The following is a 12,500-nucleotide window of genomic DNA, read 5'->3' as shown; positions in this document are numbered from 1 at the left end:
AGCATGGTGATCTGAGCGTTGACCAGGTACGCCAGGAAGTAGATGAAGGAGGAAACACCGAGCCAGTAACCAAAACATGTTCCTATGGCTGTTCCCATCAGGGTACCCTCCCTCTGAAACACACACACACACACACACACACACACACACACACACAGACACACACACACACACACACACACACAGACACACAGACACACACACCTCTGTAACTGCGTGTGTAGTAGACTGTGTGTAGTAGACTGTGTGTAGCAGACTGTGTGTAGTGCGTACATATTTAAATCCCACGGAATAAAATACGAAAAAGTAGTACTATTTTACAGCAGTTTGCAATGATTCTCTTTTCCCCCACAATGCATTGCACTGCGTCACGTTGGGGAGACGACAGACGAAAGCCCCGTCTCTGTTCACTGTCTATGGTCCTGGTCTGTGCCACTGGTCTCTGCTCACTGTCTATGGTCTCGGTCTGTGCCACTGGTCTCTGTTCACTGTCTATGGTCCTGGTCTGTGCCACTGGTCTCTGTTCACTGTCTATGGTCCTGGTCTGTGCCACTGGTCTCTGTTCACTGTCTATGGTCTCGGTCTGTGCCACTGGTCTCTGCTCACTGTCTATGGTCTCGGTCTGTGCCACTGGTCTCTGTTATCTGTCTATGGTCTCGGTCTGTGCCACTGGTCTCTGTTCACTGTCTATGGTCTCGGTCTGTGCCACTGGTCTCTGTTATCTGTCTATGGTCTCGGTCTGTGCCACTGGTCTCTGTTCACTGTCTATGGTCTCGGTCTGTGCCACTGGTCTCTGTTATCTGTCTATGGTCTCGGTCTGTGCCACTGGTCTCTGTTCACTGTCTATGGTCCTGGTCTGTGCCGCTGGTGTTGCAAAATATGGCTTTTGGTCTCGACCGAGTCCACGTGTCTTTATTATGTGTATAATAATATTGGAGGGAAAGTGAAACACAGCTTGAACGGGGATGCTGTACGTATTTTCACAAGTTTAGACAGCTAGCTAAAGCTACGCCGACGTTTGCTAACGTTAGCACAACAGCGTTAGCCTAGACTGCTAGCTAGGTAAATATTACGACTGCCTTCGGAGTTTCCTATATCTGCGTCCACGTTGTCAACATAAGACATGTGGCGTTAGTGCTCCTTTTGTACCATAATGTTATTGAATGAAATGTTAAGCTTCGCTCCTACGAGATGGGTGGGTTTTTGTTAGCTACATACAAAGCTAACTGGCTATAGTTAGCCTGTATGCTAGTGGAATTAGCTAACGATGCGTAACCAGCCAACAACTTCGGAGCTAGTAGGGTCCATCAAAACGTGAGATATCTAATCAAAATGTGTTTACAACGTCGGGGGATTTCACAGGTGGGACTGACTGGCAAGTTAGCCCATAGCTAGCATGATGCCTTCTATTTCTAGATCTAGCTAGATTACCAGAACTTATCTGAACTAACGACATGATCACTGTCACTAGATATAAAGAAAACATTGACTTTCACTCGGTGCTGTTCACTGAGTAGTAAAAACACCTCTTCCTCATCCCAGTCAGTTACCATAGTTCTAGTACTAGGCTGATACACAGTCACCATAGTTCTAGTACTAGGCTGATACACAGTCACCATAGTTCTAGTACTAGGCTGATACACAGTCACCATAGTTCTAGTACTAGGCTGATACACAGTCACCATAGTTCTAGTACTAGGCTGATACACAGTCACCATAGTTCTAGTACTAGGCTGATACACAGTCACCATAGTTCTAGTACTAGGCTGATACACAGTCACCATAGTTCTAGTACTAGACTGATACACAGTCACCATAGTTCTAGTACTAGACTGATATACAGTCACCATAGTTCTAGTACTAGGCTGATACACAGTCACCATAGTTCTAGTACTAGGCTGATACACAATCACCATAGTTCTAGTACTAGGCTGATACACAGTCACCATAGTTCTAGTACTAGGCTGATACAGTCACCATAGTTCTAGTACTAGGCTGATACACAGTCACCATAGTTCTAGTACTAGACTGATATACAGTCACCATAGTTCTAGTACTAGACTGATACACAATCACCATAGTTCTAGTACTAGGCTGATACACAGTCACCATAGTTCTAGTACTAGACTGATATACAGTCACCATAGTTCTAGTACTAGACTGATACAGTCACCATAGTTCTAGTACTAGGCTGATACACAGTCACCATAGTTCTAGTACTAGACTGAGGCACGTCTCCCCAACGTGACGTCATCACCGAATTGCGTTAAAAAACCCACTAAACGACTAAAACGGCGAAAACTGGCCTTTAACACTATTTGGAGACAGTTTTAACAATGATATACATATGTTGAGTACTTTATGTACCCATTAATCAACAGTGGTGGTTAACCTGCAACAGGGGCTTTAAAGCTGTTGTCCATTAAATCTAAATTAAAATCATGTGACTGTTAGTGGATGAGAGTTTCTGTAGTCATGGAGACGGCCCCGTTAAATGTGTCCTTACGATGACGGTTCCTGACGTCTTCATGCCGTGCAGCAGGATGGCGACCAGCGTGAAGACGAGCATCAGAGGGCCGTACAGCTCGCCGGCGATCTTCTGCACACAGGAAGTACAAGCTGTCAGTATTTCAGCTCTTATTGTGAAAACCCTGGGAGGAGACAGGAAGTGGAAGTGTGTACCTGCGGGAAGTTGATCATACGGACGGGTATCATGGACTCGATCAGCCTGAGAGAGAGACAGTTAGAGACAGTTAGAGACAGTTAGAGACAGTCAGAGACAGTTAAAGACAGTTAAAGACAGTTAAAGACAGTCAGAGACAGTTAGAGACAGTTAAAGACAGTTAAAGACAGTTAGAGACAGACAGTTAAAGACAGTTAGAGACAGTCAGAGACAGTTAGAGACAGACAGTTAAAGACAGTTAGAGACAGTTAAAGACAGTTAGAGACAGTCAGAGACAGTCAAAGACAGTCAAAGACAGTTAAAGACAGTTAAAGACAGTTAAAGACAGTTAGAGACAGTCAAAGACAGTCAAAGACAGTTAAAGACAGTTAAAGACAGTTAGAGACAGTCAAAGACAGTCAAAGACAGTCAAAGACAGTCAGAGACAGTTAAAGACAGTTAAAGACAGTTAAAGACAGTTAAAGACAGTCAGAGACAGTTAGAGACAGTTAAAGACAGTTAAAGACAGTTAAAGACAGTTAGAGACAGTCAGAGACAGTTAGAGACAGTTAGAGACAGTTAGAGACAGTTAAAGACAGTCAGAGACAGTTAGAGACAGTCAGAGACAGTCAGAGACAGTTAGAGACAGTTAGAGACAGTTAGAGACAGTTAAAGACAGTCAGAGACAGTTAGAGACAGTCAGAGACAGTTAAAGACAGTTAAAGACAGTCAGAGACAGTTAGAGACAGTTAGAGACAGTTAAAGACAGTTAAAGACAGTTAAAGACAGTTAGAGACAGTTAGAGACAGACAGTTAAAGACAGTTAGAGACAGTTAGAGACAGTCAGAGACAGTTAGAGACAGTTAGAGACAGTTAGAGACAGTTAAAGACAGTCAGAGACAGTTAGAGACAGTCAGAGACAGTTAAAGACAGTTAGAGACAGTCAGAGACAGTTAGAGACAGTTAAAGACAGTTAAAGACAGTTAAAGACAGTTAAAGACAGTCAGAGACAGTCAGAGACAGTTAGAGACAGTTAGAGACAGTTAAAGACAGTCAGAGACAGTTAGAGACAGTTAGAGACAGTCAGAGACAGTTAAAGACAGTCAGAGACAGTTAAAGACAGTTAAAGACAGTTAAAGACAGTCAGAGACAGTTAGAGACAGTTAGAGACAGTTAAAGACAGTTAAAGACAGTTAGAGACAGTTAAAGACAGTTAAAGACAGTTAAAGACAGTTAAAGACAGTTAGAGACAGTCAGAGACAGTCAGAGACAGTTAGAGACAGTTAGAGACAGTTAGAGACAGTCAGAGACAGTTAAAGACAGTTAAAGACAGTTAAAGACAGTTAGAGACAGTCAGAGACAGTTAGAGACAGTCAGAGACAGTTAGAGACAGACAGTTAAAGACAGTTAGAGACAGTCAGAGACAGTCAGAGACAGTTAGAGACAGTTAGAGACAGTTAGAGACAGACAGTTAAAGACAGACAGTTAGAGACAGTTAGAGACAGACAGTTAAAGACAGACAGTCAGAGACAGTTAGAGACAGTTAGAGACAGTCAGAGACAGTTAGAGACAGACAGTTAAAGACAGTAAGAGACAGTTAGAGACAGTCAGAGACAGTTAGAGACAGTTAGAGACAGACAGTTAGAGACAGTCAGAGACAGTTAGAGACAGTTAGAGACAGACAGTTAAAGACAGTTAGAGACAGTCAAAGACAGTCAAAGACAGTTAAAGACAGTTAAAGAAAGTTAAAGACAGTTAGAGACAGTTAGAGACAGTTAAAGACAGTTAGAGACAGTTAGAGACAGTCAGAGACAGTTAGAGACAGTTAGAGACAGTTAGAGACAGTCAGAGACAGTCAGAGACAGTTAGAGACAGTCAGAGACAGTTAGAGACAGAGACAGTTAGAGACAGTTAGAGACAGACAGTTAAAGACAGACAGTTAGAGACAGTCAGAGACAGTTAGAGACAGACAGTTAAAGACAGTCAGAGACAGTCAGAGACAGTTAGAGACAGTTAGAGACAGTCAAAGACAGTCAAAGACAGTTAAAGACAGTTAAAGACAGTTAGAAACAGTTAAAGACAGTTAGAGACAGTTAGAGACAGTTAGAGACAGTTAGAGACAGTCAGAGACAGTTAGAGACAGTTAGAGACAGTTAGAGACAGTTAGAGACAGTCAGAGACAGTTAGAGACAGTCAGAGACAGTTAGAGACAGTCAGAGACAGTTAGAGACAGTTAGAGACAGTCAGAGACAGTTAGAGACAGTTAGAGACAGTCAGAGACAGAGACAGTTAGAGACAGAGACAGTTAGAGACAGAGACAGTTAGAGACAGTCAGAGACAGAGACAGTTAGAGACAGTCAGAGACAGTTAGAGACAGAGACAGTTAGAGACAGTTAGAGACAGTCAGAGACAGTTAGAGACAGTCAGAGACAGTCAGAGACAGTTAGAGACAGTCAGAGACAGTTAGAGACAGTTAGAGACAGTCAGAGACAGTTAGAGACAGTTAGAGACAGTCAGAGACAGTTAGAGACAGTCAGAGACAGTCAGAGACAGTCAGAGACAGTTAGAGACAGTTAGAGACAGTTAGAGACAGTTAGAGACAGAGACAGTTAGAGACAGTCAGAGACAGTTAGAGACAGTCAGAGACAGTCAGAGACAGTCAGAGACAGTTAGAGACAGAGACAGTTAGAGACAGTTAGAGACAGTCAGAGACAGTCAGAGACAGTTAGAGACAGTTAGAGACAGAGACAGTTAGAGACAGTCAGAGACAGTTAGAGACAGTCAGAGACAGTCAGAGACAGTTAGAGACAGAGACAGTTAGAGACAGTCAGAGACAGTCAGAGACAGTTAGAGACAGTCAGAGACAGTTAGAGACAGTCAGAGACAGTCAGAGACAGTCAGAGACAGTTAGAGACAGTCAGAGACAGTTAGAGACAGTCAGAGACAGTTAGAGACAGTTAGAGACAGTTAAAGACAGTTAGAGACAGAGACAGTCAGAGACAGTCAGAGACAGTCAGAGACAGTCAGAGACAGTTAGAGACAGTCAGAGACAGTTAGAGACAGTCAGAGACAGTCAGAGACAGTTAGAGACAGTCAGAGACAGTTAGAGACAGTTAGAGACAGTCAGAGACAGTCAGAGACAGTCAGAGACAGTTAGAGACAGTTAGAGACAGTTAGAGACAGTTAGAGACAGTCAGAGACAGTCAGAGACAGTTAGAGACAGTTAGAGACAGTCAGAGACAGTTAGAGACAGTCAGAGACAGTCAGAGACAGTTAGAGACAGTCAGAGACAGTCAGAGACAGTTAGAGACAGTCAGAGACAGTCAGAGACAGAGACAGTTAGAGACAGAGACAGTTAGAGACAGTCAGAGACAGAGACAGTTAGAGACAGTCAGAGACAGTTAGAGACAGAGACAGTTAGAGACAGTTAGAGACAGTCAGAGACAGTTAGAGACAGTCAGAGACAGTCAGAGACAGTTAGAGACAGTCAGAGACAGTTAGAGACAGTTAGAGACAGTCAGAGACAGTTAGAGACAGTTAGAGACAGTTAGAGACAGTCAGAGACAGTTAGAGACAGTCAGAGACAGTCAGAGACAGTTAGAGACAGTTAGAGACAGAGACAGTTAGAGACAGTCAGAGACAGTCAGAGACAGTCAGAGACAGTCAGAGACAGTTAGAGACAGTTAGAGACAGAGACAGTTAGAGACAGTCAGAGACAGTTAGAGACAGTCAGAGACAGTCAGAGACAGTTAGAGACAGAGACAGTTAGAGACAGTCAGAGACAGTCAGAGACAGTTAGAGACAGTCAGAGACAGTTAGAGACAGTCAGAGACAGTCAGAGACAGTCAGAGACAGTTAGAGACAGTTAAAGACAGTTAGAGACAGTTAGAGACAGAGACAGTTAGAGACAGTCAGAGACAGTCAGAGACAGTCAGAGACAGTTAGAGACAGTCAGAGACAGTTAGAGACAGTTAGAGACAGTCAGAGACAGTCAGAGACAGTCAGAGACAGTCAGAGACAGTTAGAGACAGTCAGAGACAGTTAGAGACAGTTAGAGACAGTCAGAGACAGTTAGAGACAGTCAGAGACAGTCAGAGACAGTTAGAGACAGTTAGAGACAGTCAGAGACAGTTAGAGACAGTTAGAGACAGTTAGAGACAGTTAGAGTCAGAGACAGTCAGAGACAGTCAGAGACAGTTAGAGACAGAGACAGTTAGAGACAGTTAGAGACAGTTAGAGACAGTTAGAGACAGTCAGAGACAGTCAGAGACAGTCAGAGACAGTTAGAGACAGAGACAGTTAGAGACAGTCAGAGACAGTCAGAGACAGTCAGAGACAGTTAGAGACAGTCAGAGACAGTTAGAGACAGTTAGAGACAGTCAGAGACAGTCAGAGACAGTCAGAGACAGTTAGAGACAGTTAGAGACAGTTAGAGACAGAGACAGTTAGAGACAGTTAGACGTAGTCGTGTAGATGCAGCGTCAGACTGAGAAGTAAACAGGAAGTAAACAGGAAGTGGGGGTGTTACCTGCTGCGGACCTGCACCGGCTCCACGTCAAAGTAGGGCCTCAGGATGTCGATGTTGGCGTACAGGTTGAACGCTCTGGACGCCTGGCGCTTCCCCGCCTGCCACACCTGGACGCAGCACACAGGTGAGTCACAACTCTTCTCTCACTCGGGGTCTCCACCAATCACAACTCTTCTCTCACTCGGGGTCTCCACCAATCACAACTCTTCTCTCACTCGGGGTCTCCACCAATCACAACTCTTCTCTCACTCGGGGTCTCCACCAATCACAACTCTTCTCTTAAGTCTAATTCATGGCTCTGCAGAGGCTCCACGCTTTCTCTGTAGCATCTGGTGCATCTGTGTGTGTGTGTGTGTCTGTGTGTGTGTGTGTCTCTGTGTGTGTGTGTGTGTGTGTGTGTGTGTGTGTGTCTCTGTGTGTGTGTGTGTGTGTGTGTGTCTGTGTCTGTGTGTGTGTGTGTCTGTGTCTCTGTGTGTGTGTGTGTGTGTGTGTGTGTGTGTCTGTGTGTGTGTGTGTGTCTCTGTGTGTGTGTGTGTGTGTCTCTGTGTGTGTGTGTGTGTGTGTGTGTGTGTGTGTCTGTGTGTGTGTGTGTGTGTCTCTGTGTGTGTGTGTGTGTGTGTGTGTCTGTGTCTGTGTGTGTGTGTGTGTCTGTGTCTCTGTGTGTGTGTGTGTGTGTGTGTGTGTGTGTCTGTGTGTGTGTGTGTGTGTGTCTGTGTGTGTGTGTGTGTGTGTGTGTGTGTGTGTGTCTCTGTGTGTGTGTGTGTGTGTGTGTGTGTGTGTGTGTGTGTGGTGTCTCTGTGTGTGTGTGTGTGTGTGTCTCTGTGTGTGTGTGTGTGTGTGTGTGTGTGTGTGTGTGTGTGTGTCTCTGTGTGTGTGTGTGTGTGTGTGTGTGTCTCTGTGTGTGTGTGTGTGTGTGTGTGTGTGTGTGTGTGTGTGTGTGTGTGTCTCTGTGTGTGTGTGTGTGTGTGTGTGTCTCTGTGTGTGTGTGTGTGTGTGTGTGTGTGTCTCTGTGTGTGTGTGTGTGTGTGTGTGTGTGTGTGTGTGTGTGTGTCTCTGTGTCTCTGTGTCTCTGTGTGTGTGTGTGTGTCTCTGTGTCTCTGTGTGTGTGTGTGTGTGTGTGTGTGTGTGTGTGTGTGTGTCTCTGTGTCTCTGTGTGTGTGTGTGTGTGTGTGTGTGTGTGTGTGTGTCTGTGTGTGTGTGTGTCTGTGTGTGTGTGTGTGTGTGTGTGTGTGTGTGTGTCTGTGTGTGTGTGTGTGTCTCTGTGTCTCTGTGTGTGTGTGTGTGTGTGTGTGTGTGTGTGTGTGTGTGTCTCTGTGTCTCTGTGTGTGTGTGTGTGTGTGTGTGTGTGTGTGTGTGTGTGTGTGTGTGTGTGTGTGTGTGTGTGTCTCTCTGTGTGTGTGTGTGTGTGTGTGTGTGTGTGTGTGTGTGTGTCTCTCTGTGTGTGTGTGTGTGTGTGTGTGTGTGTGTGTGTGTGTGTGTCTCTCTGTGTGTGTCTCTCTGTGTGTGTGTGTGTGTGTGTGTGTGTGTGTGTGTCTCCCTCTGCCTATGACCTGAAGAGAAAGGTGATGTAATTTCAGACCCTGAGAGCTGTGACCGTTGACCCTGTCTCACCTCGTCAGCGACCTGTCGTCCCAGCTGGCCCTTCAGGCCCTTCATCCCGAGGAACTCGCCGTCCTCGCCGCCATCGTCCTCGCCGCCATCGTCGCCGGCGGCCGCGGCCTCCGCCGTGACCTCCTCCTCCTCCTTCATCCTCTGGTGCATCTCGCCCATGTCCTCGAAGCTCGAGCCGGACGTGTCGTCCATGTTCTCCATGTCGATGACAGCCGCGCCGCCGCCCTGCACGCCACGCAGACAGACAGGTTACCGGACAGACACACAGGTTACCAGACAGACAGGTTACCGGACACTTACACCACATGTTTACACACACACACACAGACACACACAGACACACAGAGACACACACACACACACACACACACACAGACACACACACACACACACACACACACACACACACACACACACACACACACAGAGAAGAAGACTCCTAACTTGTTTACCTTTATTCTGACATATCTCTCTGCTCTGTAATCTCTGTTATTATTTTATTTTGTGTGTTTTTACTTCGTAAACAAGCTGACCTGACGTCAGCTCCGTGACGAATCCGGAACAGGAAGAACCTCCGTGTTAAACTATACTGTCTATGGTTAAATAGTTAAACAGTGAGTTAGCATGTTAGCATGTTAGCTCACCTGGATGAGGTTTTCATCGAAGCTTCCCCACGGTTCCGTGTTCGTGTTTCTGTTCCCGGACCCCGCAGACATCGTTACAGCAGCTTCCCCGGTAGATTACCGTGTTAGTCCCGGGTCGGTGTCGGTGTGAACGATCCCTTCGGCTCTCTGACGGCGGTTATTTAACCCAAAAACTCCTGTTTTGGTCTCTAAATCTCTACATTACTAAACACCACAACACTCGGGCAGGCACCATAGACTGTATATAAGAAGGCAGGCACGCAGGGAACGCGATGACGTCACCGAGCATATGGGATGGAGGAGACGTGGAAGCCGGAAATCTCGCGAGATTCTCGCTTTTGTTGATGTATCCCATCCAATACATCCATGGATTTATCTGGATGTTTTTGTCTTTAATGATGTACGGATTGAGATAAAGACTGTATCAATAAAGAAAATTCATTAATAATTCATATTTTAGTAGGAAAAATTATTATCCAGCTAACTACAAATTGTCGTGGTTGCTATTGGCCTGATAATACACAATACTAATATTGGTTAAGTTGTACAATGTAGAAGCTGTGAATGTAATATTATATCTAGAGGTTGACACATACAGTAGATAATGTTCCATCTCTACACACTGTTTCTTCTTTCTTTGCACTACTTCAAGATGGCAGATAACGGACGTATTTTTTGTATATTTTAGCGCTGTAAATGTCAACAATATTTAGATTTAATGCATATTGTTACTCCTGTCCAAACTATGTACTTTAACTAACCCACCAGGCCCTTGACAAAGACTTTGCTTAGTGATCCTTATGGTTTGATGTGATGTGCATGTGTCCTGGTGGCTGGCTAAATTCAACATGAAGCCATATCTTACTTTACACATGTAGTCAACGTGGAGGTAGGGATCTAGAAAGGGTGATCAATAATATTCCAGAAATAAGTGTTCAGGAAAGCTAGACAAATGTTTCTAGAGTGCAGGCTTTATTACAATTATTTATTGAGCTAATTTCAAACACTTTTTATCATCCAATAAGGTACTTCAAGCTTTACAATAAGAAGTGAAGGACGACAGCCACATCCCAGCCCTTCAGAGAGCCGTCCTGCAGAAAACGCTGTCGTCCAGACTGGAGCGGTGGGCCATCAGTGAGCTCAGGAGACCAGATGATCCCGGGCGTCCAGGAGTTGTGTGTGATATTCCTGCACCGCCCTCAGAAGTGTTGCTGCAGACACAAGTCAGCAGAGAAATACAGCTTGCCTTAGGTGAAACTGAATATGTGAAATATATACATAACCCAATTACTCAGTATGTTTGTGTATTGTTGGTGATGAAAAACTGATCCTGACCTGTGATGTACTGCAAATAATGACTGACACTGAGTTCCAGCTTCTTCTACCACCAGGGCCCCAGCAAAATACGTTCAAATATCCATTATATATGTGAGGTTTTATATTGGACTAAAAATAAAGCATAACAGTCTCAACCTTATGTCCTGTATTATATGATGAACCAATCAGACAAGGGTAAATGTAAAAAAGTGTTTTAATATATGATGTGCATTTTAAAAATATAATTACAGTAAGACGATGTAAACAAATTAAATTACAGGACAGTATACTGTAGTAGGACATACTGACATACAATGGACTTAGAAACTACAAGTACACCAATGAAATCTTAAAAAGGTTATTGTAAGTGTTCATTGAGTATCTCAGCAAAATATGATCAATACATCTCTCTAACAGCCAGGGTATAGACTCTATCGGTCTATACCCTGGCTGTTAGAAGCCTTAGCACACGTAGTGTTTCCTCCACAGAGAGACTGAAGGCTCCTCTCCCTCTGCTGCTCCCACGTCCTCCTGGTTGGTCTGCTGCTCCCACGTCCTCCTGGTTGGACTGCTGCTACCACGTCCTCCTGGTTGGTCTGCTGCTACCACGTCCTCCTGGTTGGTCTGCTGCTACCACGTCCTCCTGGTTGGACTGCTGCTCCCACGTCCTCCTGGTTGGACTGCTGCTACCACGTCCTCCTGGTTGGTCCGCTGCTCCCACGTCCTCCTGGTTGGTCTGCTGCTACCACGTCCTCCTGGTTGGTCTGCTGCTCCCACGTCCTCCTGGTTGGTCTGCTGCTCCCACGTCCTCCTGGTTGGTCTGCTGCTACCACGTCCTCCTGGTTGGTCTGCTGCTACCACGTCCTCCTGGTTGGTCTGCTGCTCCCACGTCCTCCTGGTTGGTCTGCTGCTCCCACGTCCTCCTGGTTGGTCTGCTGCTACCACGTCCTCCTGGTTGGTCTGCTGCTACCACGTCCTCCTGGTTGGTCTGCTGCTACCACGTCCTCCTGGTTGGTCTGCTGCTACCACGTCCTCCTGGTTGGACTGCTGCTACCACGTCCTCCTGGTTGGTCTGCTGCTACCACGTCCTCCTGGTTGGACTGCTGCTACCACGTCCTCCTGGTTGGACTGCTGCTACCACGTCCTCCTGGTTGGACTGCTGCTCCCACGTCCTCCTGGTTGGTCTGCTGCTACCACGTCCTCCTGGTTGGTCTGCTGCTACCACGTCCTCCTGGTTGGACTGCTGCTACCACGTCCTCCTGGTTGGTCTGCTGCTACCACGTCCTCCTGGTTGGACTGCTGCTACCACGTCCTCCTGGTTGGACTGCCTGCTGCCTGATGTCAGCTGTGATAGAAAATTATAACAAACTTCCTTACACAAATCAAATGGTAACAAAGTTCATATTGATAACTGCGGCTTCTAAGATTGGGTGATTTACAATTAAAATAACTTGCTTTTAAGTAGCCATTAGAAAATGTGTAGGCTTTAAAAACACTATGAACGTTTACCCTATACTGACCTGCTTGTAAATGCAACAGAAGACATGTAATTAGAGTTAGGATAGCCAGTCTTTGTCATAACTAGGAAAGTACAGATGAGCACAAAACTATAAAGATGAACCAGTTAAGCAGTGCTAACACTGCATATCTACTGTATGTGTCAACCTCTAGATATAATATTACATTCACAGCTTCTACATTGTACAACTTAACCAATATTAGTATTGTGTATTATCAG

The 12,500-nt window shown here is 45.4% G+C and overlaps 1 protein-coding gene and 1 long non-coding RNA gene across 5 annotated transcripts in view; both read right to left on the bottom strand.

The window, feature by feature from the left end:
* Positions 1 to 9,670, bottom strand: part of yipf3 (Yip1 domain family, member 3) — a 10,730-nt gene extending 1,060 nt beyond the window's left edge. Inside the window, exons 1-7 of one of the 4 annotated variants that reach the window (XM_031321555.1) lie at positions 9,446 to 9,670; positions 9,392 to 9,394; positions 8,802 to 9,026; positions 7,191 to 7,297; positions 2,683 to 2,728; positions 2,507 to 2,599; positions 1 to 113 (exon numbers count right to left, since the gene is read on the bottom strand). The exon at positions 1 to 113 is cut by the window's left edge and continues 19 nt beyond it. In XM_031321555.1, the coding sequence (XP_031177415.1) occupies positions 1 to 113; positions 2,507 to 2,599; positions 2,683 to 2,728; positions 7,191 to 7,297; positions 8,802 to 9,026; positions 9,392 to 9,394; positions 9,446 to 9,517 (659 nt within the window). In that variant the 5' untranslated portion in view covers positions 9,518 to 9,670. Of the gene's footprint in view, positions 114 to 2,506; positions 2,600 to 2,682; positions 2,729 to 7,190; positions 7,298 to 8,801; positions 9,038 to 9,391; positions 9,395 to 9,444 lie in introns of all 4 variants that reach the window. The other 3 variants (XM_031321554.1, XM_031321557.2, XM_035992608.1) reach the window with 3 other exon arrangements.
* A 2,354-nt stretch (positions 9,671 to 12,024) lies between these two features.
* The window catches only part of LOC116065913, a 1,252-nt gene continuing 776 nt past the window's right edge, over positions 12,025 to 12,500 (bottom strand). The window contains exon 3 of the long non-coding RNA XR_004108847.2: positions 12,025 to 12,107. This is a non-coding gene — a long non-coding RNA (uncharacterized LOC116065913). The remainder of the gene's footprint in view (positions 12,108 to 12,500) is intronic.

The sequence above is a fragment of the Sander lucioperca genome, chromosome 15, assembly GCF_008315115.2.
Source record: "Sander lucioperca isolate FBNREF2018 chromosome 15, SLUC_FBN_1.2, whole genome shotgun sequence".
Lineage (NCBI taxonomy): Eukaryota > Metazoa > Chordata > Actinopteri > Perciformes > Percidae > Sander > Sander lucioperca.
This window is presented reverse-complemented; position numbering and strand designations above follow the sequence as displayed.